The sequence below is a fragment of the Denticeps clupeoides genome, chromosome 3 (genome assembly GCF_900700375.1).
Source record: "Denticeps clupeoides chromosome 3, fDenClu1.1, whole genome shotgun sequence".
Taxonomy (NCBI): domain Eukaryota; kingdom Metazoa; phylum Chordata; class Actinopteri; order Clupeiformes; family Denticipitidae; genus Denticeps; species Denticeps clupeoides.
This window is the reverse complement of record NC_041709.1, coordinates 34,902,645-34,930,218: the sequence shown is the minus strand read 5'-3', so window position 1 is coordinate 34,930,218 and position 27,574 is coordinate 34,902,645. Positions and strand designations below refer to the sequence as shown.

General features: G+C 49.8%; 2 protein-coding genes across 2 annotated transcripts; both read left to right on the top strand.

Annotated features, from left to right (window-relative positions):
• The first annotated feature begins 249 nt into the window (after window positions 1–249).
• On the top strand, window positions 250–20,583 carry LOC114785770 (serum response factor-like). Its single transcript, XM_028972351.1, is given in 8 exon segments — window positions 250–980; window positions 5,993–6,259; window positions 8,947–9,073; window positions 12,328–12,426; window positions 17,219–17,407; window positions 17,491–17,508; window positions 17,511–17,554; window positions 19,652–20,583. Coding segments are annotated over 8 exon segments (1,209 nt in total). The 5' UTR covers window positions 250–596; the 3' UTR covers window positions 19,733–20,583.
• Window positions 20,584–22,377: 1,794 nt separating this feature from the next.
• eif4a3 (eukaryotic translation initiation factor 4A3) lies at window positions 22,378–27,399 on the top strand. The gene is made up of 12 exons (XM_028972343.1): window positions 22,378–22,655; window positions 23,401–23,473; window positions 23,554–23,620; window positions 23,717–23,779; window positions 23,850–23,982; window positions 24,062–24,142; window positions 25,302–25,443; window positions 25,527–25,665; window positions 26,348–26,463; window positions 26,563–26,670; window positions 26,974–27,101; window positions 27,184–27,399. The coding sequence occupies exons 1-12, from the start codon at window positions 22,502–22,504 to the stop codon at window positions 27,198–27,200; spliced, it is 1,221 nt and encodes a 406-aa protein (XP_028828176.1). The 5' UTR covers window positions 22,378–22,501; the 3' UTR covers window positions 27,201–27,399.
• Window positions 27,400–27,574: the final 175 nt, after the last annotated feature.

Genomic DNA, 27,574 nt, shown 5'->3' with positions numbered 1-27,574 from the left:
ATATGTAATATCTTCGGCCAAACACGATTTAGAAGATTGCAGTGGTTGTTAGACGCCCTCGTTTTATTCTTCAGACTAGGAGAAGTGTGTAAATCCAGGCTCTGTGGGGATCTACGCGCGTTTTTAAAAGTGACGCTCCTCCCAGCCAATCAGCGCCTCGGCCCGGCGACCAATCGGACCGCGGAACCGTGACTCACCAAATAAGTCGAGACCATAAAAGGAGATCTTGTCTCTCTTTATATGGAGGAAAGTAGATCCGGCGGCAGCCAGGACGGCGGCGGATCGGCGAGGAGAGAACCCGGACCGAGTCGCCGGTCGGTCGGTACAGTTCGCGACGCGGAACGTCCGGACGCGTCCGGTGTACGGCCGGGGTCCGGGCCGCGTTCGCGCCGCTTCGTGGCGGCACTAGCTGGCGCGGCGCAGGGACACTTCGCGGAGGGATCCGCGGGCGGAAACGTCACTTCTCCAGTAAACTTTGTTCACTTGTCGCGCAGGCGGGATCCCGGAGAGGAGCGTCCGATGTCGGCTCGCCGGGGTGGAGCGGACCGGCGGTGAACCGGACGTCTTGACCCGAACTCGCCCGCTTTTTAACCGGGATGTTGGGGGGGAGCGGGCCGGGCTCCGGACGACCCAGAAACGGGCCGGAACTGACGCCCCTGCAGCCGGCCGGGATGCCCGGCGGCGGGTACGCGGGCCGGGCGGCGGCGGCGGCCAGCGGCTCCGACGCGGATTCGGAGTCGGTGGACGAGGACGACGCGCTGCTCTCGGCCAGGCGAGGCGTGAAGCGGGAGCTGGGCGACCTGGAGATCGGCGGCTCCGCGCCCGCAGCCGTGACGCCCGGCGGGGTGGCGGCCGGGGCGGCCGGGGCCAGACCCGGCAAGAAGACCCGCGGCAGGGTGAAGATCAAGATGGAGTTTATCGACAACAAGCTGCGGAGGTACACCACTTTCAGCAAGAGGAAGACGGGCATCATGAAGAAGGTCCTTTACTATCACCTTTACTACTGTCTTTTTATCGCGATAAGTTTTTATCGGTTTTATCGCGGTATGTGGCTCACGATAACGACAGTTGTCGCACTTTCATCTGAGCGAGGAGCTAAAATGTTTTATCTCTGTCCTCTGTTTAAACTGGAGCCACGTTGTCACCTCGCGTCGTACCCTGGTGATTGTTGGTTTTACAGTTTTAAAGTGAAGTGATTGTCACTTGTGATGCACAGCACACGGTGCACACAGTGAAATTTGTCCTCTGCATTTAACCCATCACCCTTGGTGAGCAGTGGGCACCATGACAGGCGCCCGGGGTGCAGTGTGTGCTTTGCTCCGTCCCCACTGCGGGGGCTCAATTTGGCGGGTCGGGATTCGAACCGGCAACCTTCTGATTACGGGGCCGCCTCCTTAACCGCTAGGCCCCACTGCCAGATTGGAGATGTTGGTCAGGTTCGGTGCGGTCCTCTGGTTTCTGGGGCGGTGGACCGGAAGGCCAGGTGACCACCACGAGATAACCAGAGAGGCCGGACGACCGTTCACTCCGTTGGGCCCCTCCGGCCCCGGGCTGAAGCTCCCTCGGTTTACCTGGATTATCCTGCAGAACTCCGCTTACGGTGCAACCGTGTGCAACTTTTTTTTGTGTGTGTGTGTGGTTTTTTTTTTTTTTTTTTTCTCCTACTCTACTGTAACAGACACTGCTCAAAAACTATAGGGAACACAAAAATAAGACGTCCTACATCTGAATGAATTAAATATTCTTATTAAATACTTTGTTCTTTACATAGTTGACTGTGCTGATAACAAAAATCACACCAAAAACACATCAATGTGAATCAAATTTATCAACTCACATAGGTCTAGATTTGTAGTCACACTCAAAAATTAAAGTAAAACACACTACAGGCTGATCCAACTCTGATGTAATGTCCTCAAAACAAGTCAAAATGAGGCTCAGTAGTGTGTGTGTGGTCTCCACATGCTTGTATGACCTCCATACAATGCCTGGACATGCTCCTGATGAGGTGGCAGATGGTCTTCTGAGGGATCTCCTCCCAAACCTGGACTAAAGCATAAAGTCTGTGGTGTTGCCGGATGGAGTGAGACATGTTGTCCTAGATGTGCTCAGTTGGATTTACATTTTACATTTACAGTATTTACCAGTCGCCCTTATCCAAATTGACTTGCAGTCAGTAGTTACAGGGACAGTCCCCCCCCTGGAGACACTCAGGGTGTGAGTGTCTTGCTCAGGGACACACTAGTAAGTGGGGTTTGAACCTCGATCTTCGGGTTCATAGGTGCTACCCCACTAGGCTACTACCACCCCATTTAGGTCTGGGGAATGGGTGGGCCAATCCATAGCATCAATCGCACCAGCATATGGTCTCACAAGGGGTCTGAGGATCTCATCTCGGTACCTAATGGCAGTCCGGCTGCCTCTGGTGAGCAGATGAAGGGCTGTCCGGCCCCCCAAAAGAAAGGCCATCCCACACCATTACTGACCCACCTCCAAACTGGACATGCTGGAGGATGTTGCAGGCAGCAGAACGTTCTCCACGGCGTCTCCGGACACCGGTCACATGCTCAGTGTAATAATAATAAAGTAAAGTGAATGTCACATGTGATACACAGCAGCACAGCACACGGTGCACACAGTGAAATATGTCCTCTGCATTTAACCCATCACCCTGAGTGAGCAGTGGGCAGCCATGACAGGCGCCCGGGAGCTTAACTGCTAGGCCACCACTGCCCCTGTGTGAACCTGCTTTCATCTGTGAAGATTCACCAGTGCCGAATTTGCCAATCTTAGTGGCAACTACCAAACGTGCTGCATGGTGTTGACATGAACATTTCTGCCCTACTGGAGATCATTTTGCAGGGTTCTGGTGGTGCTCCTCATGTTCCTCCTTGCACATGGCTGATGTAGCGGTGAGTCCTGCTGCTGGGTTGTTGCTCTCCTACGGCCTCCTCCACATCTCCTGATTGACTGGCTTGGCTTGTCTCCTGGTAGCACCTCCATGCTCGGGACACTACGCAGACCTACACAGCAAACCTTCTTGCCACAGCTCACATTGTTCCATCCTGGATGAGCTGCACTACCTGAGCATGAGAAATTTACTGTCGCTGTTGCTTCCTAAGTGGACAGTTTGGTTTTACAGAAGTGTGATTGTCTTGGGGTTACAGGTGATGTTGAAGGGTTCCCTTTGTTTTTGAGCAGTACGTGTGTATACAGCAGATTTTCTCCTTTTTCATTAAAAAAAAAACTACATTTAGTACTCTGCTATTTTGGGAAACCGTTTTGCTGTTTTCTTATCTGGTCTGTTGCGCTTTAAACTGCGCTCTTGAACCCGTATTTGTTCGTTTGGACCCGAGCGGCCGCTCCCGTGCAGCTGACGCAACGTTGAAGTTGCGCGCCGTTTCCTGCTCGGCTGCTGGAGGTGCGGGTCACTTTATAAAAAAAAAAACAGCGGCTGCGGTCTGCAGTGGCCCTGATGCAGAACATCACGAGATCATCGTACAGAATACATTACGTACAGAATACATGTCGATTTGGACCACCAGAGGACGGACCGGGTCGATCTTGGTGGCCCGTCACATGTTTTTCTGGCCTGTTGTTGGTCGGTTGGTTATTTGTGGTGAAGGACCCACGTTAAAATCCCCTGGTTTAGGTGGTCTTCGAGTGAAGATTGGGTGTCGTGCTGGTGTGAATAAACAGAAAAGCTTTTTCTGGTCCTGTCCTCAACAATGTCGCCTGTAACGCCGATTCGAGGTGATCAGGGTGGGGTTTTGTTTTTTTTTTTTTTCCCCCACTCCCAAAGGAAATTTGCTTCTCTGTGTTTAACAGTCACCCTTGGTGAGCAGTGTGTGGGATTCAAACCGGCAACCTTCTGGGCCACCACTGCCCCAGTGATGGAATATACCGAAGTGCCGCTGCCGGGTGCTCTGTGGACCATGAGAACCTGGCCTGGCTGTGAAGGTGTATTTTGTAGAAGGTTCGAAATCTCTCTAGGTTCTGATCAGCCCTGAGTGGAAGTTGCTCCACTCGGGGTTTTACTCCAAAGCTGGTCGTCACCCAGGCTACGAAACCTGGTGGTGTTTCAATTCAGACAGATGAAGAAGATCTGGACATTCTTGGTCGCTAGAGGTGTGAACCTCTGCTGGTCTCATGATTGGATTACGATCCCACACATTTTTCTACGTGACTTCACATGATTCTTTCAAGTCCGTCAGTGAGATGAGAGTTAAGGCCGTTCGTGGTGTGAGGTGAGCGCAGACGTGTTCGGATGACGTCAAATCAACGCTGCGCTCGTCACCTCAGTGAGGGAACAGATGATTATCATTGTGATACCAAGCAGCACAGCACACGGTGCACACAGTGAAACGTGTCCTCTGCATTTAACCATCACCCTGAGTGAGCAGTGGGCAGCCATGACAGGTGCCCGGGGAGCAGTGTGTGGGGACGGTGCTTTGCTCAGAGGCACCTCGGCGGTTCAGGATTCGAACCGGCAACCTTCTGATTTACGGGGCCGCTTCCTTAACCGCTAGGTCGCCACTGGCCCACATCACACATCATGTGATGCGCTGGATAAATAACATTTTTCTTCTGTTTCTGTGTAATGCAGATTGTGAATAAATCAGTTTTGGGGAATTTGGTTGTGCTTCTTGTTCTCCTTTTTGATCTGCTGATGGTTTGATTAGAAGTGGGATCCCAGTGGTGAGGAGGCGTGTGAATGAGTGTACTGGTGTGGGCCGACTGGCTTCTGGTCTTTGTGGTCATGAGGACATGGCATTCTGGACGAGTCTGAGTGTGGTGCTTCTGCAGGAAACCTAAAACCTGGTTTCTTGTTCTAATTAAAAGCTGTGGACACCAGTTGGACTTCTCTCGTTTCCTCCATCCGAGCTGCTTTAGATGAACCCAGCGCCCTGAACAGCCAATCACAGATGACTTCACAGATGGCTGTGATCTGAAAGCGATTGTCACAGCACACAGTGACTCACCAAAGTCCCGTCACCCCACCAGAGAAACACTGTCACCTGCATCCCTGTTGGCTGGCTTTACGAACATCTTATTTGTTGGTTTTACATTTGATTTGATATTTTTGGCCAGTAGCCGGTAAAGAAGCAAAGTTGTAACCCAAGAATGGGGGTTAAATTCCCGAAGGCGGCGGTGGCCTAGACTGGTAAGGAAGTGGCCCCGTAATCAGAAGGTTGTGGGTTCGGATCCCAAACCACCAAGGTGCCACTGAGGTCCCGTTGATGAAGGTCCCATCCCCACACGCTGCTCCCTGGGCGCCTGTCTTGGTGCCCACTGCTCACCGAGGGTGACGGTTAAATACAGAGGACACGTTTCACCGCGTCACCGTACTGCAGTGTTTCACAATCACGTCACTTTCGCTGGACTTTCTGGGATGGAAGGTTCTGTACACGTTTTACTGGTTCCTCATGGCCGTATCTAGAATATCGCACGTATTGTTGTGGTGGTGGTGTCGTCCATTGTGTGTTTCTTTATCGTCCGTGTTGGTGAAGCTCTGATCCGGATGGTTTGTGTCATTCCGTCGCGCCCTCGTCTTTGTCCCCTTGCAGTTCCACCCTTTCCATGCCAACGGCTGTTCTCCACCCAGGGACACTCACCGTCCCTGCTGGTGTCCAAGTGTGTGGAGAGTGTGTGAGCGCGGGTCACTTCGTTGGTTGTGCCTTATACATGGAAAAAAAAACGTCCACTGAATTTTTTTGTACGGAAGTACCGGACAGGTTTCCCCTCCAACACAGAACTGCGATGTTCCTCAACTGAAGACATCACGACGTGTTGGATAGTCTATTCCACCTGTAATAAAGGGAGTGTGTGTTGGTGGGATGTACGGAGACCCGGAGGGCCAATCCGGTTCTCCTGCTGGGACTGGAAGGTCTCTTTCTGGCCTGTGTGGTCTCCTCGCGCGTTTGCTGTATTTCGCGTATGTCCCCCCGGTTTGCTAACAGTGACGAAGGTCTCGCTCCTCTGGTCCCTCCAGGCGTACGAGCTCTCCACCCTGACCGGCACGCAGGTGCTGCTGCTGGTGGCCAGCGAGACGGGCCACGTCTACACGTTCGCCACGCGCAAGCTGCAGCCCATGATCACCAGCGAGACGGGCAAGGCGCTGATCCAGACGTGCCTGAACTCCCCGGACTCGCCGCCGCGCCACGACCCGTCCACCGACCAGCGCATGAGCGCCACCGGCTTCGAGGAGACGGACCTCACCTACCAGGTCGCCGAGGCCGACGGCTCCGCCGACCCCAAGGTCAGCAACTCCGCTGTCTGCTTTGGTTTGAGTGACGGGACGTTGGACGCGATTTCCGTGGTGGAATGTGTGTGCGCGTGCCGGATCCTGGTTGGCGTGTCCGCGTGCAGAAATAACCGGCCATTGATGAACGTGACTGCGCGGTGGCGGCGGTTTGCCTTATATAGATCTTTTCCCCTCTCGCTGCCGCGCTCCTGGCAGAGAAACCGGCGCATTCCTCTCCGGCTACCGCGGCTTTTCCTCCCTTCTCCTCGAGAGAGAGAGAGTGCTTTAGGAACTGTAAGGCTTCCTCTGCTTTTTTTCCGTTCTCTGCTGGTCGATGAACGCCAGTCGTTTTCCACCATCTTTTTTTTTTGTGTAATGTGCCGTATAAGATAAGAGGAGATAAGTATGAGGAGAAGCGTGTGTTTCACTAATAAAGCTTCTCACGGTGGGTGCCCACACCCTGGTAGGTTACTGCGAGTCCCAACTGCGAAGGAACTGTTGGCTGGTAGTAGCTCACATACTGAACCTCCTGACTTTGTGTGTCAGTCTGTGTGTGTCTGTCTGTTTCCGTATGTATGATGATGATGATCGTATTTGTATCATTTTACCCTCTGTATGATTAATAATAAGAAATATGATGTCCCATAACGTATGATAATTTCATCTCTTCATTTTGCGGCTAAGCTATTTCATTAGCACGACCAGGTATTGATCTTAAGTGAAGTGATTTTAACCATCACCCTGAGTGAGCAGTGGGCACCATGACAGGCGCCCGGGAGCAGTGTGTGGGGATGGTGCTTTGCTCAGTGCACAATATAGCTGAGTTTTTTGCAATATAGCTGAGTTTGCAATATAGCTTTTTGTACATCGTGCATTGAGATCATATTTCTTATCTATGTAATATTTCTGGTGAAAGAATGCTATCCTAGTGATATTATCTACAGCAATTCGAATGAGAGACCTGCATCAATGAGGACACCTAGATCTTTTACTTCAGTACTGGATAGAAAAGCTATCCAGAGTTATTATGTAGTCAACCAGCTTATGCCTGGCTGCTTGAGACCCAAGAACAAGAGCTTCTGTCTTATCAGGGTTTAACAGAAGAACGTTGGTGAGCTCCCAATTGTCTAATGTCCTTCAGACAATTCTCTATTCGGTTCAGCTGCTGACTCTCATCTGGCATTGCTGATAAATACAACTGTGTGTCGTCAGCACAGCAGGGAAAGTTAAAACCATGTGTATGAATGAAATAAAATGTATAAAGAAATTAGCAACAGACCTAAGACTGAACCTTGTGGAACACCAAAAATATGGAGCACTTCACGGATATGTCAAGCAGACTGGTACAAGCTCCTGTGGTCCCTTTATTTTGTTTTGTATTTGATAAACACAGTATCATTTGGTAACATGCTGTTACTGACATCTACCTGGGAGTGGCAGAACTGACGTGCTGAAAGCATAATAAATAGAGAGCGTGATGGAAACCCCAGCAGCAGCGTGAGACTTTCTTCCTAGCGGGCCTCCTTTCTCTGCATGCTTCACCGGAGTTTCCTCCACAACACGACCCAAACCCATTACAACCCAAAGCCTCAAGCGGCAGGGAAATGCCTGGCTCAGATGTCCGTGGCGTAAGGCGAGCACGGACTGAACACAGACGGTTTTTTCTCCTCATTGGAGAATACCTATAGCAGATTTTTCCATTCCTGCTTTGTGTCTGGGTTTTGAAGTGACATTCACCCGCAAAAATATGCACGGCGCAGCGTGAAACTACTACACAGACCAGCGCTGTTCTCAGATCAGGCATCCACAGTCACTACCAGTGCAACTTTTTAAAGAATTTTCATGCCGCCACCAGAAAATCCCCAAGCCACATAATTTTAATTATAATCGATTGTTTTCTGGACCGCAATGACACCCCTACCCGGTAAGCCCAGTAAGGGACACGCAACAATAGTTTACCACCACCAAATGAGCAGCATGTTCGGTAACACGAAAGTAAAGCTCATTACGGTTAGGAAGTGTGGCGATAGTTTAAAATCGACAGTTGCGCTGATTGGCCGAATTTTCAACATCGTGAGTTCCTGGAGGGACTGACTAGATACGCAAAGAAAGCACATTAAAAAGTACCTCAACACCACCCAACTCCACTCCAAACTCCTCTGTAAGCATGAGGCCACTGTATTCCTGTCTGAGGTCTCAGGAATCTCACATGCTGGCAACAGTCGAGAAGAATCGAGCAATCGAGAGTAACCTGGATCGTTCGGGATTCGAACCCCGCAACCATTCAGTTACAAGTCCACTTCCTTTACCCGCTAGGCCACCACTGCCATATAATCAGGCTCATGCCTCAGGAACTGAATGAAAATGGTTATGATTGGCTTAAAGGGGGCATGGCCTGTTGCATAGAATAAGTAATGTTTCGGGCGTGTTTCTTATGAATGAAGGACTCAGTAATGTTTATGCCTTAACGGGATTTAATAGGCGCTACAGTCGACGCCCATGCACTTTGACCCTTTCTACACACACAAGGAAAATCTCCACTTAAACTCTCCTGAAGGAAAAAGCAGGTTGCTGGGAAGTCGTGAATGTATGATTGTATTTTTAATCATTTCTGATGGTCAGTTTTAGTTCCAATGACCTTCGCGTGGTTTAACGTGGAGGAACTGTTCCGGTATTATGGGCTCTTTTCCCCTCTCTTTCAGGAAATGACGAAGCCAGGCTTCACCGGTGTACCAGTTGGTGGCTCCACCCCTCCCTCGTCCTCGCCCCCTCCGTCCGCCTCCTCCTCAGGTGCGGCCCTGGTTGGCAGCGGCGCCCCCTCCTGGACAGGTATTTCTCCCCGATGTCATCAACTCCCCACCGAAGTGGCGGAGTCCTTCCTCGGTCGAGCGGTCTGGTGGCCGTGTCGGCTGTGCATGGATCACGGGATCAGCAACACCGCAACGTAGCTACGTAACCCGCAATAAACCCCACCCATCAGCCAACACGTGGTCTTTGGTAATATTGCGCAGATTGATTTATTTTTTTATAACTTTCATATTTTTTTACCGCAAAGCCACAGACCCACAACTCAGATTGGCGGCGTATGATGACGCCTTTTTTAAAGTGAATGGGAAGCGTTTCCGTTGGCAACATAATCACGTACGGACAAGTGACGTTATCGCATGCGTGTCTCGGTTTTTAAGTCTTATAGCGAGCTCCAGTTGTAAGACTTTATTCTCGACTCAGTCTCAGCTTCTCGTTTTACTGAAGTCGTGCGGATGAAATGAACAATTTGTCGTCTGGTTGTTTAAAAACCGCCGTCCTGTACGTTATGGGACGCTTGGGAAGGTAAAAGCAGCCTCGCCTCTATTACAGGAACTGAGCGAATCGATATCGGGGTCTCCTGATCACCTCCCGTCTGCCGATTGGTTCCGATTAAACGGGTTCACATGTCGGCTACTGTTCAACTAAGATCGGATTTACTTGTTGCCCGTTTTGTGGAACCAGTGCCTACAGGATCATGAATTTGTCTGTATTGTTATGAGAACTGGAAGGAACCGGTTCCGTAGTTGTGGTAGAATATTCCGGTGGGTCTTCACCCCTGGAGACGTGACTCGGATGGAGAAGATTAGTCCGTCCTGCTGTGCATTCCTGCTCGGTTGTGTTGTGGTCGTGTAGTGGCACGTTCTGCTGGAGACGTCTGTAGAAAAACCGAATGATCCCGTCACTGCTGCCGCTCCGTGCCGTGTCCTGCAGGCTTCAGTACGTGTGTTTGTGTATGTGTGTGTTTTACAGAACCACAACGCATGCATCACCGCTCTAGTTTATACCGGCTGCTTTGTGTGTCTCAGGCTCTGCTCTTCCTCGTGCCGCGCACACCACGCGCTCTCTGGCCGTCCAGACGGCGGCGCCTCAAACGCCCGTCGCCGTGGCGACTGGCGCGGCTGTCGAACACACACCACAGGGCACACACTGTTACGCCTGCCCGCCACTGTCTCTCTCACAGGTCAGACAGTCTGTCCATCCGTCTGCCTGTCTGTCCAGCTGTCTCACGCTGTCTGTCTGTCTGTCGGGCTCGCTCGCTCGCTCTCTGTCTGTCAATCTGTCGGTCCGTCTCACTCGCTCTCTATCTGTCTGTCGGTCCGTCGCTCGCTCGCTCTCTGTCTGTCTGTCTGTCTGTCTGTCTGTCTGTCTGGCTGTCGGTCCGTCTCGCTCGCTCGCTCTCTGTCTGTCTGTCGGTCCGGCTCGCTCGCTCGCTCGCTCTCTGTCTGTCTGTCGGTCCGGCTCGCTCGCTCGCTCTCTGTCTGTCTGTCTGTCTGTCGGTCCGTCTCGCTCGCTCGCTCTCTATCTGTCTGTCTGTTGGTCCGTCGCTCGCTCGCTCTCTGTCTGTCTGTCTGTCTGGCTGGCTGTCGGTCCGTCTCGCTCGCTCGCTCGCTCTCTATCTGTCTGTCTGTCGGTCCGTCGCTCGCTCTCTGTCTGGCTGTCTGTCTGGCTGGCTGTCGGTCCGTCTCGCTCGCTCGCTCGCTCGCTCTCTGTCTGTCTGTCGGTCTGGCTCGCTCGCTCGCTCGCTCTCTGTCTGTCTGTCTGTCGGTCCGGCTCGCTCGCTCGCTCGCTCTCTGTCTGTCTGTCTGTCTGTCGGTCCGTCGCTCGCTCGCTCTCTGTCTGGCTGTCTGTATGGCTGTCTGTCTGTCTGTCGGTCCGTCGCTCGCTCGCTCTCTGTCTGGCTGTCTGTATGGCTGTCTGTCTGGCTGGCTGTCGGTCCGTCTCGCTCGCTCGCTCGCTCTCTGTCTGTCTGTCTGGCTGGCTGTCGGTCCGTCTCGCTCGCTCGCTCGCTCTCTATCTGTCTGTCTGTCGGTCCGTCGCTCGCTCTCTGTCTGGCTGTCTGTCTGGCTGGCTGTCGGTCCGTCTCGCTCGCTCGCTCGCTCGCTCGCTCGCTCTCTGTCTGTCTGTCGGTCTGGCTCGCTCGCTCGCTCGCTCTCTGTCTGTCTGTCTGTCGGTCCGGCTCGCTCGCTCGCTCTCTGTCTGTCTGTCTGTCGGTCCGTCGCTCGCTCGCTCTCTGTCTGGCTGTCTGTATGGCTGTCTGTCTGTCTGTCGGTCCGTCGCTCGCTCGCTCTCTGTCTGGCTGTCTGTATGGCTGTCTGTCTGTCTGTCGGTCCGTCGCTCGCTCGCTCTCTGTCTGGCTGTCTGTCTGGCTGGCTGTCGGTCCGTCTCGCTCGCTCACTCGCTCGCTCGCTCTCTGTCTGTCTGTCGGTCTGGCTCGCTCGCTCGCTCGCTCGCTCTCTGTCTGTCTGTCTGTCGGTCCGTCTCGCTCGCTCGCTCGCTCTCTGTCTGTCTGTCTGTCTGTCTGTCTTCACATTGTTGATCTTTTCTGATTGTAAAAACTTTCCGAAGTTTCATATTCATATTGCTGAATGTTCAGGTTGAGTCAGGATCCAGGAGGCGTTTTGTCCACATTCTGTGCTGAAGATCAGGTCTTTCGCTTTTCCCAAGCTGCCGATCATCAGCGTCTTTGGGATTTTACGAAAATAGAAAGAAGAAATGACTGTAGGGGGTTAAAATTATGTGGAAGTGGTAACTGAAACAGGGTGGTAGTAGCCTGGATGGAAGGACACTCGCCTATGAACCAGAAGTCCCAGGTTCAAACCCCACTTACTGCCATCGTGTCCCTGAGCAAGACACTTAACCCTGAATGTCTCCCGGGGGGGGACTGTCCCTGTAACTACTGATTGTAAGTCATTCTGGATTAGTGTCACAAATTAGTACAAACCTACTGGGTAGTAATCTTGATGTAAATCATGGCCTTGCAGTAACGAGCAAGAGACAAGCAGACGTCACAAAGTCCCCTGCGGTTGTCGACACGGTCGGCCACTCTCGTTACTTTTGTATGGTTTTATATGGTAATTTCTAACCACCCAGGACGTGCTCAGAGTTCAGAGTCGGGGTGCAAGGGGGAACGAGTCCGTTCAGGAAAAGCCTCTTCTACCAGATGTTTAGATGGAGCTTCGAGGTTCAGCCTGTTTCTTTTCTCTCTGAAGTGTGTGGTGGTGCTGGTTTTGTAGTCTTGTCATGTTAACATGCCCAATCCCACGTCTCTCCACCAGGCGGCGCGATTCCGCTGCAGCTGCAGGTCCAGGCAGCTCCTCAGCAGAGCGGTGGTGGCTCCATCCCATCCAGCAACCACGTGGCCTGCAGCTCCACCGGTAACTACGGCAACCCTCATGTTTCAGTGGTTCAGTGCCCTCTAGTGGCCATCGCTCAACTCTGCCGATTACTGAGCACAGTAATCATCTGTAAATCTGGTTCATGTTGGTCTGAATGCTGGTCTGAACGTGAGTCACAGTATCTGCAGGAACCTGGTGTGGCCTGTACTGTAAACAGTAATACACACACGTACAGTACAGGCCAAAAGTTTGGACACCTTCTCATTCAACATGTTTTCTTTATTTTCATGACCATTTACATTGGTAGATTCTCACTGAAGACATCAAAACTATGAATGTTCACATGTGGAGTTATGTATTTAACAAAAAGTGGAGACCTGGCCTCCACAGTCACCGGACCTGAACCCAATCCAGATGGTTTGGGGTGAGCTGGACACCTCTGGGAACTCCTTCAAGACTGTTGGAGAAGCATTTCAGGTGACGACCTCTTGAAGCTCATCGAGAGAATGCCAAGAGTGTGCAAAGCAGGAATCAGAGCAAAGAAACTAGAATATAAAACATGTTTTCACTTATTTCACCTTTTTTTGTTAAGTACAGAACTCCACATGTGAACATTCATAGTTTTGATGCCTTCAGTGAGAATCTACCAACGTAAATGGTCATGAACATAAAGAAAACACGTTGAATGAGAAGGTGTCCAAACTTTTGGCCTGTACTGTTGTAAAACTGTGGAGAATGGAATAAAAACTCTCTCTATACACACAAAAGCACTGTATTAAAACCCACTCCAACCTGATGTTACCTGGCAGAAAGAGGCGTGGCACAATCAGAGGTTAAAGAATGAACCGTTTCTAATTTATTAACACCAGTAAATTATTATTGCAGTTTCATGTGAATATTGTATGTAAAAAAGGTACCAATGTTACAGAGAAAACAAAAATTTAAGAAAAAGGAGAAAAGCGAGAAAAAGCTAGGAAGACCGAGAAAGAAGGAAAAGACTCAGGAGCTGGCAGGTCCATTTTTTTTTTTTTTTTTTTGCTCCTGCCACTCACCACTGTCCCTCACACTGTCCCAAACAGCCACCATGTTGTGTCCTCTGCCCTGCTTCAGGCCACCAATCATTGCGAGAAGGGGGAGGAGTCCAATTAGGGGCTGATGAGTTGCCATCCTGCAACAATGGCAGATCCAGATTATACGATCTCGATTGAAGATTGTCATAAAATTCAATGGAGAAAGTAAATGGTGGTGATCAGTTGACAGCTCCACTTCTCTCTTCACCCGAGTGTCCAAAACACATGGTCGCAGGTCAGATGATACAACTACAAAGTCAATCATCGACCTGCATCGACCTAGGCTGCCCTGGTACCAAGTGTACCGATGGGCATCCTTATGTTTGAACATGGTGTTCGTTATGGCCAAACTGTGGCTTGCACAGAAGTCCAATAATGAAACACCACTTGTTCAGATCTTGCGGTCCATTCCTCCCAATCATGCCCCTCCAGGTCATGTTGTCATTGCCCATGTGAGTCCCCCAGCAGGACAATGGAGTCCCCAGTCGGAGCACTATCTAGCACTCGTCCCAGGGACTCTGAGCTGCTATTTGGTGCATAAGTGCAAACATTCACCGACCCGAAGGCGCAGGGAAGCTACCCTCTCCTCCCCCTGGGGTAAACCCCAACAAACAGGCTGAGAGTCTTGGGGTTAACAAGAAGCCAACCCCAGTCCTCCGCATCTCACCTGGAGCAACTCCTGCAAAGTAGAGTGTCCAACCTCTCTCAAGGACTTGGGTTCCAGAGCCAGTGCCATGTGTCGAGCTGAGTACGCCTCGGTCTGCCACCCAATCAACATTGCACCGGACCCTTCATGTTCCCCCTGCAGGTGGTGGGTCCACAGTTGTATGGGCGCTCACGGGCCCCAACCCCAGGCCTGGCTCCAGGGTGGGATCCCGGTAACCTTCAGGGCCATGTACACTGGCTCTTTGTTGTTTTTTCCATGAAAGGTCTTCTGAACTGTTCTTTGTCTCGCCCTTTACCTAAGACCAATTTGTCATGGGAGACCCTACCAGGGGCACCAAGTGCCCCAGACAACACAGCTCCTAGGATCATTAGGGCTCTCAAGCTCCTCCACCACGATAAGGTGACTGTTCAAGGAGGAGAAATGTTTGTCTGCTTTTAACCATCACCCTTGGTGAGCAGTGGGCAGACATGATTGGATTTGAACCAGCAACCTTCTGGTTCCAGAGCCAGTGCCTGCTTCGGTGCTGCTTCCATATCCGCTAGGCCACCACTGCCCCGAAATATGAATCTCCATTTGTTAAACCCTGATGAAATTCCCTCCCAGGGCTTATACATTTTAAACCCTCGATATGCTCCCATCTCTGTGAACAGTATTCCTACAAGCTTGGCCCCCTCTCAGAAGATCATCTTCTGCGACCAAAGGTGGTTCTGGACGCGGTTCTGACGGCAAGAATTTTTCCTCTTTAATACTAATAGTCAGCATTATCAATTTTTGTCAAAGAAGTATAAGAGGGTATTTATAAGAAATGCTGAACGTCCTAAATCTTCTTTAAAGATGTATCACGTGGCAGTACGGTTACTGAATTACATGAAGAAGCCTGGTACAATCGGGTACAAAGGGCTGGTTTGTGTTGGTGCCACAGCTCTTAGCGGATTGGCTGGTTACTACGGGTACAAGAAAATGTCGAGAAGACGAGAGTTACCGCCGGCAGAGGTTCAACACGAAGAGTCCCAGACACGTACGCTGCAACTGCAATGTAGTAGTACAAGCAGCAAAACGGCAGAGGTTGGAGGTGCAGCACCGGTCCACGACAAAGCGGCCAGGACGGTGCGGATTATTACATGCAGCGACGCCGCAGAGCAGCCGGACTTCAAGAACGAGGTTCACCACGAAGAATCCAGGACGTGGGCCGAAACGGTGCAGATTATTAAAGGCATCCACAAGAACTACAAGAACGAGGTTCACGACGATGAGGAACCCCGGACCGATACGGAGCGGATTATTACAGGCAGCGACGCCGCAGAGCAGCCGGACTACAAGAACGAGGTTCACGACGATGAGGAACCCCGGACCGATACGGAGCGGATTATTACAGGCAGCGACGCCGCAGAGCAGCCGGACTTCAAGAACGAGGTTCACCACGAAGAATCCAGGACGTGGGCCGAAACGGTGCAGATTATTAAAGGCATCCACAAGAACTACAAGAACGAGGTTCACGACGATGAGGAACCCCGGACCGATACGGAGCGGATTATTACAGGCAGCGACGCCGCAGAGCAGCCGGACTACAAGAACGAGGTTCACGATGACGAGGAACCCCGGACCGATACGGAGCGGATTATTACAGGCAGCGACGCCGCAGAGCAGCCGGACTACAAGAACGAGGTTCACGACGACGAGGAACCCCGGGCCAATACGGTGCGGATTATTACAGGCTCCAAAAAGGATGAAGATGTAGACCTACAATCGCTCCTCTTCCAGTGTGACGTTTTGCGTTGTGGTCGTCCCGCTTCGGTCGAGATGGCGTTGCGCTGCCTCCAGCGCTATAAGGCGACGTTTGGCGAAGACCCTGACTACATGTGCCGTTTGGCTCGGACCTACATAGACATGCACAACATAACGGAGGAGCCGGACAAAAAGAAGTCCTGTGCCGTTGATGGCCGTGATGAAGCTGAGTCTGTGCTGATGAAGAAGAGTCTCAACCCTGATTGTCACAAGCAGTTTGCTATTCTCACCGCCCTCAACTTCCAATTTGATGACCAGCTTGGCAAAACCAAAACCAACCACATCCTCAAGCAGCATTTGGACCGATTTTTCACTCTGGGCGGAACTGATCCTGTCTGTCACTTTCTGATGGGTCACTGGTGCTACAACATGTGCAGACTAACCGAGCTGGAGAAGACCTCTGCAGATTCAGTGACACTCAAGTGGCCCTCAATGCATGACGCTCTGGAGCACTTCCTTCGGGCGGACAAGAACGTCTGTGGCTCCTCCGTGAGCCTCAAGCGGCACATTGCCAGGTGTTACGTGGAGCTAGGACTGGATTCAGAGGCCCGAAGTTGGGTCGGGGACGTGCTCGTGGATTCCGTTCGGGACCTCGACCTCAGCACGGTCATTAATGAACTGCAAAACGTAGTTTTTAGCACGGATTGAAACACAACCGGTGGAGGGTTTATATGTTTAAAGCCAAAATGACCTTTAATGGAAATGTACAGTCAAAGTATGGGTGGTAGTAGCCTAGTGGGTAACACACTCGCCTATGAACCAGAAGACCCAGGTTCAAACCCCACTTACTACCATTGTGTCCCTGAGCAAGACACTTAACCCTGAGTGTCTCCAGAGGGGGACTGTCCCTGTAACTACTGATTGTAAGTCGCTCTGGATAATGGTTTACAAAAAAAAGAAATCAGGATTAATAAAGTTTTCTGATTCCGAAAAAACATTTTGTATGCATTTGAACATGTTTGCTCGTTCAGGAACTATCATTATGTCGGAAAATTCGTCAGCTCCAGAATAACCAGGCCTGGTGAACAAAGAGTTAACATAAAGTCCACTGCACTAGAAATGATGTTAGAAGTTTGGATTTTTCGGGTAAAACCACTATGTAAGGAATCCGGGATTTTATTATGTGTTTGTGGGTCAGTGTGTGTTACCACACACACACACACACACACACTGCTCACAAAGGGTCTCATCCAACAGCGTGTTTAAGTGCAGTTTTCACTGCTTCTGACCCAGAGTTATTCATTTTACATTTTTTTAACAGACGTGATGTAAAAGTGTCGGACTTGTGCGTCTGTCTGTCCCCCCGCAGTGACTCATCTCTCCAGTGTGGTCACCTCTGTGCCTTCTTCGGGGCCTGGTCATGTGATGTATCCCAGCACGCACGCGGTCATGTATGCCACGCCCACTTCAGCGCTGCCAGATGGCCTCACCGTGCTGAACGCGCTGCCCTCACCCGCCAACGGCAAAGCTGCGGGGCACCCACAGGGCCAGGATGCAGGTGCGTGTGTGTGTGTGTGTGTGTGTGTCAGGTCTGTATAGTAAAGTGTGTGTGTATTGTAATGTGTGTGTGTGTGTCTCCAGGTTCGGTTCCTCAGATGTTTTGGCCGGACCCGGAACCCTGCAGATCCCCGTTCCGCTGCACTCGGTATGATCCCCCTTCATCTGACGACTCTGTTTACTGTTGGCTTTTTCTATAATAAATGTGTTGCTGGGAAAGCTGCAGTCTGTTATTGGAAATGCTGATCAGCTTCTACACGGCGCTGTGGAGGAGCAGACGACTTTTAACAAGTTTAAAACGTGTGTTTTAACTCGCCCCTCTCTGTCTCGCTGTCTGTCTCGCTCTCTACTAGGGCTGCACGATTTGGGGGGAAAAAGACGTATTGCGATTATTGAGATCAATATTGCGATGGCGATATGATAAAGGACACTTGCTTGTATATCAATGAAAAGTCGCATACAAATTACTAATAGTGAAATGTTTAATTTCAAAGTGAAACATACAAACTACATATAACAACTTGAAATGCCCAGTGCTTTCAAAATACAATATTCTACTAAATTAAATAAATCACAAAAAACTCTTTTTACATTACTGTCGAACGACAAACCCTGGTAAGGCTAAACAACTGTTCTGATTATATTTGGCCATTATAAAATCCCGTATTATAGTTCTTATGTTTAACCAAAAACGTTGTTTGGAGGCTGACTTGAACACAGGGATGCATAGCTTTGCTAGCTTAGCTAAGGTTAAGATTTGTAAACTGAGGTGAATTTCTTTAGGAAACCTTCAAAGTTTGAGAAAAGTTAACTAAACAGCTAAGAACAGTCTAAATAGTTAATGCCTACGTTTAGCCAAAACGTTGTTTGGAGGCTGACTTGAACACAGGAATGCATAGCTTCGCTAGCTTAGCCTAGCTTAGCTAAGGTTAAGACTTATAAAACGGGATTTTCTAATGGCCAAATATATTCAAAACAATTGTCCAGCCTTACCTATGAAATGTAATCCCCCAGGATCTGGTTTGGAGCGTACAGCGGTTTGTACAGCCCCAAGCAGCACAAGAGTGACATGTATATAGACATGTATATGCTTCACGCCACAGCAGAGCCTATCGCAATATGGCGGCGACGTTGACGTACGATGCAGCGCGTCATGCGGCGTCTAACCAAATGTCTCCGAATCGAAAGTCATGTGACCAAACACGTCACATCCGACTGAAGTGAGACTTCAGTCAGCTCGCAAACTTTGAGAGAATGGATCGGATATGTTGCCGATCCAATCCATGTACTAATCATTTAAATCGCAGGTTTTTGCGTTCATGTAATCGCACAGACTGACATCGCGATTACGATTGCGATTAGATTAATTGTGCAGCACTACTCTCTACCGTACACTCACTGCAATATGATCCTTCTGCTGCTGTTCTTCTGTGCAATAACGTATCGACTCTTAACTCTGAACTCTTCCATAGTGTGCAGTGCTGCTCGAGCCATTACTGCACACTCAGTATCAAAAAAATGTCTTTCCCTCTGTGCAGTTGTAGCAGAAGCCATTTCCTTCGGTATTAATAAAGTTTTCCGATTTGACACTGAAACGTTTTATTAATGTTTTTATTAGGTTGACAGTGTATAAAGATCACATCACGAGACCTAGAGAAAAAAAAAATGTTTACAGATTTAAAAAAAAGTATATAAGATTAACTTTCAGATGTAGCCGGAAATGTTCCCCCATCACCTTTCTGAACAGACTTGGCGAACATCTAGATGAAAGAATCGGCCCATACCGGAACATCTGGAATTTTATATCAGCTCTTCCAGCGACGTAGGACGATCCGGGCTGGTGTAACAAAACCAACACTTCTCCCAGCTCTTCTGGGGCATTTACGGCTTTAATCAGACGCCCTTATCCACAACGACTTAGTCAGTGGTTACAGGGACAGTCCCCCCATGGAGACACTCAGGGTTAAGTGTCCTGCTCAGGGACACGATGGTAGTAAGTGGGATTTGAACCTGGGTTGTCTGGGTCATAGGCGAGTGTGTTACCCGCTAGGCCACTACCACCCTGGTGAAGATGTCCAGCAGAGTCTGTGTCGGTGGAATGTCTGTTCCTCATCAATTTCGAGCCAGCCAGTAAGAGGTCAAAGGTTCTATTGCGCGTGACCTCTGACCTTGACCAGTGGCGCGGGACGGGCGTTGTGGTGACGTTTCTGACTCGTTCCCGGTCTCTCTTTCCCCCCCCTGGCAGATGGTGGTCGGTCAGCAGCCGGGCGGCGGCGCTGCCACCAGCCTGACCGAGCTGCGAGTGGTCACCTTGGACGACGCCTAGGCGGAATGAGACAACAGACACAACGTCACCGTCCTCTATTTACTACCGCTGCCTCGTCACCGCGCCACCGCCGCTCCTGTTGGGATTGTTTTTATTATGAAATATTGTGGATGTACGGTAAATGGCATTGTGGCCGTCCCGTTCGTCACTTCTTTACATCTGGGTGACTTTAAAAGGCGCGCTGGGGGTCTGTAAGTGACTACAGCCGTCCCCTCGCCGTCCCTCTGCTTCTGGTCTCTGCGCCTCCAGTTTTCTGTCTTATGAGACTGATGTACATATTTCTGATTTTGACCCTGAATGTAAAACTGTATAAATGTGATTTTACCTTGTTGATCAGAGTTGAACTCTGGGTACGGGGTCAGAGACGGGGCGCATGTTGTTTGTTTTTTTTTTTTTTTTTTTTCTATTATTATTACTATTATTAAATTTTTAAGATATTCTGATAATATAATAACGAGGTAGACTGCGCGGTCCCCGAATTTTAACGAATTGAAGCTCAGTGGACTAATCAAAAGGGGACAAACGGCACAACACAACGTTTTCAAAAGCGAAAGCGGCAATAATTCTGCGTCCGAACGGGCGCTGCGTGTCCTGCAGCTTTTGGAAAGACCTGTGGACGTCCAGCGATCAGAAGAGCATTTTTTCGGGTCAGATTATTATTATAATTGAATTATTGTTGCCAGTCCACTATGTTGATTTTTTTTTTTTTTTTTTTTATTCCCTACAACTGCTGACCCCGCGCTGTTCGATTAGGTTTAGTAATGGATCTTGATTGTTGTCATTTAAATACTGTATTAATAACTCTGCTGTACAGAGCTTCTTTTGTAATTAAACACACGGGAAGTACTGAACGTGGAATGGGACGTTTAATGTGTCGCTACGGTTCAAATTTAAAATGGTTTTCAAATTTACGGAATGTAATTTTAATAATATAATTTGATACATCACTTACTTGCCAATAAACGTGTCTGATTTTATTTAGAACCTATCAATCAATCTTGTTACAGTGAATCTTGTCACAAAGCAAACAGAACGGTGCTCAAGTCCCCAGGTGGCCAAGCCAGAGGTGACTGGCGAGAAGAAAAGCTCGAGAGGAACCTGGACTCCTCTGGTCAGAACTGGGTTCCATCCAGGAAGTGGTGGAATACGAAGGTTACTGCTGTCCACTAGTGTATAATGAAGCGGCGTCCAGGTAGTGTGTTCGAGTCCCAGCAGGTGACTGTCAGATGGGCTCAAACAGGACACTCCGTGGAGGTCGGCCAGGTCACGTGACCGCTCACAGGCACGATATACCATCCACAGTAAAGAAGATGGTGAAGGATGGAGAAAAGAGAAGAGCGAGTGATAAATTTCCAGCGACACCAACTACTACAGGGTTACTAACGGTGAGGCGAGTGTTATTAAAGGCTAGAAGCAGCTTTTTAGCCTGGTTTTAAATATGGGAACTGCGTCTGATTCCTAATTCCCAGGAAAGCGGGTGTGGAGCCAGACCAATCACTGACGTGTGGGCAATATTAATCAGCATTGAATACTGTGCAATATCTGTATACTGTATAACGTTATTCTCACCGTCCAGCACTCACTACACACCACATGGTCATCATTACTTCATATGTAATCATACATAATATTATATATAAAAGAAAATATCATATATATCATATGCTTTTATCTAAAGCGACTTACAAGAGGACGACACCAGCAATTCTCATTCGAGCATTCGAGCGTGCAGGAGTGTAGCTAGTAGTGTGTTGGTGTAAGAGGGAGACCTTCCATTTACATTTATGGCATTTATTATCCATCTTATCCAGAGCGACTTACAATGAATAGTTACAGGGGACAGTCCCCCTGGAGCAACTTAGGGTTAAGTGTCTTGCTCAGGGACACAATGGTAGTAAGTGGGATTTGAACCTGTGACTCTGTAGTCTTCTGGTTCATAGGCAAGTGTGTTACCCACTAGGCTACTACCATCTACCATCCCATTTACAGCCATGTAGGCAGCATCAAGGATTTAAACTATACATATATGTATATACATGTGTATGTATATATGTATATAATGCTGACACTTCCCTTGTAATTCCTGCCCCTTATTGTATTGAATTGTGGTTTTTTGTATATTTGTATTTTCTGTGCTATTTTCTACATACATGTCTGCACTGAAGGAGCTGCTTTTAATCTCATTGTACATGCATATAGTGAGAATAAAAGGCATTCTATTTTATTCTGGTATGTTCTATTCTATTCTGTTTCTGTTCTATTCTATTGTGTTCTGTTCAATTCTATTTTATTCTGTTCTATTTTATTTTATTGTGTTCTATTCTATTTTATTATTTTATATTGTGTTCTGTTCTATGTTATTCGGTTCTATTCTATTCTATTGTGTTCTATTCTATTGTATTTATTCTGTTGTATTCTATTGTGTTTTTTTCTATTCTATTCTAAAGTGTCTTGACCGGATTAAGTGAGGTAGTTTGAACCTGGAACCCTGGTTTATATACTCGGCTCCTGGTAAAAGCCAGATCATCTCCAACAACACGGCTCCCGCATGTCGTGATGTTTTTTGGGCTTTTTTATACTCGCTGTAGCGACGATAAAGGGAAAGGGGAGGGGCTGGGCTCCTGCGTGACGTCAGCAGAACCGCGTCGCCCGGATCCTACGTCATCATCGCGGCGACGCGCAGGCTACAAACGCGGCGCTCTCCACGCTCGTCGTTGTCACCGCGGCCTCGGTTTTTTTGTTTCGCCGGTTTCCGCGATCGTGTGAGGAATGGCTGCGGCGCAGGCGGGCGGCAGGAAGCGCCTCCTGAAGGAGGAGGACATGACCAAGGTGGAGTTCGAGACCAGCGAGGAGGTGGACGTGACGCCGACGTTCGACACGATGGGCCTGCGGGAGGACCTGCTGCGCGGCGTCTACGCCTACGGTAGGCCGGGGCCTCGGCGGGCCTGCGCCGCGCTCGTCCGATTCTCGTCCAAAACGCACTTTTAATCACTTCCGGCCCGCCTGGGGTTAAAATGCGATAAAAAAACAAAACGGGCCGAGTTTAAACTCCGGCCGAACGCGGGCCTGTTGGCGGGGAGCCTCGGCGCGGCGGCGGGTCTCTTCCTCCGTCCAGTCCGGGCGTTTATATCCCGGCCCGCTCGGCAAACGCGGTTTTTAAAAGCAGGAAAACGAGCCGGTTTGGCGCCGCAACCCGCGGCCTTTTCGCGCCGACGGAGCTGCGCGGCGCCCGGTAGGGGGCGCTGCGCGGAATTTACCAGACGTCCTTATCCAGAGCGACTTAGTCAGTAGTTACAGGGACAGTCCCCCCCTGGAGACACTCAGGTGTGAGTGTCTTGCTCAGGGACACAATGGTAGTAAGTGGGATTTGAACCTGTTTCTTCTGGTTCACAGGCGAGTGTGTTACCCCACTAGGGTACTATTACCCTACAATAAAAACAGCATTTTTTCTGCCTTTTTTAATTGCTGTCATTATAATTAACGTTATATATATAAAAATAGAAATGAATAAATCGAGTCATATTAATACACTTCTGGAGACACTTAAGTGTCTTGCTCAGGGACATGATTGTAGTAAGTGGGGTTTGAACCCGGGTCTGGTTCATCAGCGAGTGTGTTACCCGCCAGGCTCCTGCCGCTGTAACGTGTGCCGGTTTGGCCCCCTGCAGGTTTCGAGAAGCCGTCCGCCATCCAGCAGCGAGCCATCAAGCAGATCATCAAGGGCCGAGACGTCATCGCACAGTGAGCGTCCGTCGCCGCGGTAACGTAAGACCGGCGCCGCCCTCCCGGCCATTTTAACCGCCATTTTCCCCACCGCCCAGGTCCCAGTCCGGCACCGGGAAGACGGCCACGTTCTGCATCTCTGTGCTGCAGTGTCTGGACGTTCAGGTGCCCGTTTTTTTTTTTTTTTTTTTAAAGTGCGCGTAACTCCGCCCATTTGCTCCGCCCCGCGCTGACCGTCCTCTCCTTGTCTTTCTTTTCCAGATGCGGGAGACCCAGGCGCTGATCTTGGCCCCGACGAGGGAGCTGGCTGGGCAGATCCAGAAGGTGCGAACCCCCCCCCCCACACACACCCCACGGCCGCGGTTTTGCCGTATTAACTGCTTCTCGGACGCAGGTGCTGCTGGCGCTCGGCGACTACATGAACGTCCAGTGCCACGCCTGCATCGGCGGGACCAACGTGGGCGAGGACATCAGAAAGCTGGACTACGGGCAGCACGTTGTGGCGGGGACGCCGGGCAGGGTCTTCGGTAATCAGCGTTTTAATTTTTTTACGACCGCGTTCCGGGTCCCACCGGGCTCCGTCTGACCAGGTTTCTCTGGCCATAGACATGATTCGTCGGAGGAGCCTGAGGACCCGCGCCATCAAGATGCTGGTTCTGGACGAAGCTGACGAGATGCTGAATAAAGGTGGGCGTGGTGTTGGGTGTGCAGCTTTCATGTAAATTACAATATTACATTTACAGCATTTACCAGATGGCCTTATCCAGAGCGACAGGGACAGTCCCCCCCTGGAGACGCTCAGGGTTAAGTGTCCTGCTCAGGATTTGAACCTGGGTCTTCTGGTTCATAGGCGAGTGTGTTACCCACTAGGCTACTACCACCCTTTGCAGGTATTAGTTGATGTGGCGATGATAAGATCAACCTTTATTAGTCCCACAAGTGGGAAATTTGCATAGTCACAGCAGAAAGTGGATAGAAGGTGAGATCAGTGAAAATTAAAAAACAATAGAACAGAATAAAAAAAAAAACTATACAACAATTAAGTATAAAATCTACACCATACAATCTAGAAACACAAAATAAGACAAGATAAGATCAACCTTTATTAGTCCCACAAGTGGGAAATTGCATATGGATGTATTTATTGGAATATGTATATGTGGAGTTAAATAGGTATATGTATTTATCTACACATGTACAATGTGTATATGTATGATAATTCATGTATCTATACATGTATCTATACATATAATGTGTGAAGTGTGTGTGTGTATATATATATATATATATACACACACACACATACACACAGAGAGAGAGAGAGACACACAAGTACACAATGGAGTGACTGGCATTGGGGGAAAAAAAAAAGTAGTAATACACCAAAGAAATTGCACAAGACCCCCAGTAATAATAATAATCCGCCCCTAAAATTGCACATTGCACCAGAAAAATTGGCCAAAAGTATTACTGCGCATGAGAGAACCTACCGTGGTGTGTTTGATGTGTGTGGTCAACTGTGAGGTCTGACCACATGGGGTGGCAGATGTCCGGCAGGGATGACTGCTTAGCCGCCGTTCTCCTGTCACTCACCACCTCCGCTGGGTCCCACCGATAATTGGGAGAATTGAGCGTTCAGATCATGTTCAAGTTCAGGCAAACGATGACGTGGTAATAACCACGACAAAGTGGTACAACCGGCATCTCCGGCAGATTTAAAAGCAGAAAAACCCGTACGTTTCCTCCTCGTCTGGATGCTCTCCAGACGTGAGGGAACGCGACCGCCGGGCATTGTGGGTAGTGAGAGAGCGCCGTGGTTGACGCCGGGTCCCGCTGAATCCCGCAGGGTTTAAGGAGCAGATCTACGACGTCTACCGCTACCTGCCCCCCGCCACCCAGGTCTGCCTCATCAGCGCCACCCTGCCACACGAGATCCTGGAGATGACCAACAAGTTCATGACCGACCCCATCCGCATCCTGGTCAAACGGTGAGCAAGAGCTCCGCCCCCTGCGCCACGAGCGAGTCTTTCCCCGCGTTAACGCCGCTCCCTCCCTGTGTCTGTGCGCGCAGTGACGAGTTGACTCTGGAGGGCATTAAGCAGTTCTTCGTGGCCGTGGAGCGCGAGGAGTGGAAGTTCGACACTCTGTGCGACCTGTACGACACGCTCACCATCACGCAGGCCGTCATCTTCTGCAACACCAAGAGGAAGGTCGGTATTTCTACACACACACACACACACACACACATCAGGATATGTCGTACCATCCGACCTCTACAACTCATACAAAATGCATTTTGTATGAGTTGTAGAGGTCGTGATGGTGAGCCCCTCTGCTACGTTCCCTCCACTGGCTCCCAGTAGCTGCACACATCAGGTTCAAAATACTGATGCTGGCCTACAAAGCCAAACATGGAGTAGCACCATCCTACCTCACAGCCCTTATTACACCCCACACTGCACCTCGTATACTCCGAGCCTCCAGTACTGCTCGTCTGGTCCCTCCATCTCTGAAGGTAAAAGGAAGACATTAATCTAGACTCTTCTCCGTCTTGGCCCCTCGGTGGTGGAATGACCTTCCAGCTCAGTCACTGAGCACCTTCACACGGCAGCTCAAGACCTTCCTCTTTAGAGAAGATTTAGATGAACTTGTAACCTTCTTGTATAGAAACTAGAACAGAGTGAATAAAAAGATTGTATTCATAGTTGGGGGTCCGTTGAAATGTCCTCCATATCTTCACTTCTCTCTGTTGACCGCGGCAGGCGGAGAAGATTGTCGCATCTAAATCAGACAAGCATGCAAACTAATAAGTTCAGATTTATACTTAATATACGCGGTACGTGCGAATCATGGTCTTTCTCTCTCGCGCGCCTGCGTGTTTCCTCATTGTAGGTGGACTGGCTGACGGAGAAGATGCGCGAGGCCAACTTCACGGTGTCCTCCATGCATGGAGACATGCCTCAGAAAGAGCGAGAGTCCATCATGAAGGAGTTCCGCTCTGGAGCCAGGTACCCGAGAGGCACTCGCGTATCTACACCGTGCTTGCGGCGTGAAGGTCATGCTAACTGTGTGTGTGTGTGTGTGTGTGTGTGTGTGTGTGTCTACAGCCGAGTCCTCATTTCCACGGACGTTTGGGCCAGGGGTCTGGACGTGCCCCAGGTCTCCCTCATCATCAACTACGACCTGCCCAACAACAGAGAGTTGTACATCCACAGGTACGAGCGGCGGCGCCGCAGTTACGTTGCACCGCTTCACATACTTAACATTTTACAGCATTTATCAGACACCCTTATCCAGAGCGACTTAAAATCAGTAGTTACAGGGACAGTCCCCCCCTGGAGACACTCAGGGTTAAGCGTCTTGCTCAAGGACACGATGGTAGTAAGTGGGGTTTGAACCTGGGTCTTCTGGTTCATAGACAAGTGTGTTATGCGCTAGGCTACTACTACCCTTGGGGGGAGGGGCTTCACTTCCTCTGGGTGGAGCGTCGTCTCAGTGTCACTTTGTTCCCCTTCCAGGATTGGCCGATCGGGTCGTTACGGACGTAAGGGAGTGGCCATCAACTTCGTGAAGAATGACGACATCCGTATCCTGCGGGACATCGAGCAGTACTACTCCACACAGATCGACGAGATGCCCATGAATGGTGGGTTGGGGGGAGGAGCTTCTGGTTGGGGGGAGGGGCTTCGCTTTTGGTTTGTAACCCTTGTTTTCCTTCCCCTCCACAGTGGCAGACCTGATCTAAATTCCCGCAGAAGAGGGATGGCGCCTTTTTCTTTCTTTCTTTTTTTTCCGCTTATTTGGACTCCACCTTTATTTACTTTAATAATTTTAGTCAGTTTTTTAATTAGATATTTGTCAGCCTGGCGCGTTGTTACTGCGTCCCCTGAAGTATGGCTCACTGTCTCATCTGTTTTTGTAAATAAAACCCTTGTTACCCACGAGTTGTGACGTGTCCTGATCATTTGAAAAGTTTTGTAGTGTTTTAATGCAGGTTACAGCCGATTTTCTGCCCGAACCTGGTGGCCTCCGTTTTACTCGGACTGCGAGAACATCGAAAAGCTTTTATTTTTCCAAGTTGTCATAAATTTGACTTTTTTTTTTTTTTTTTTTTTTTTT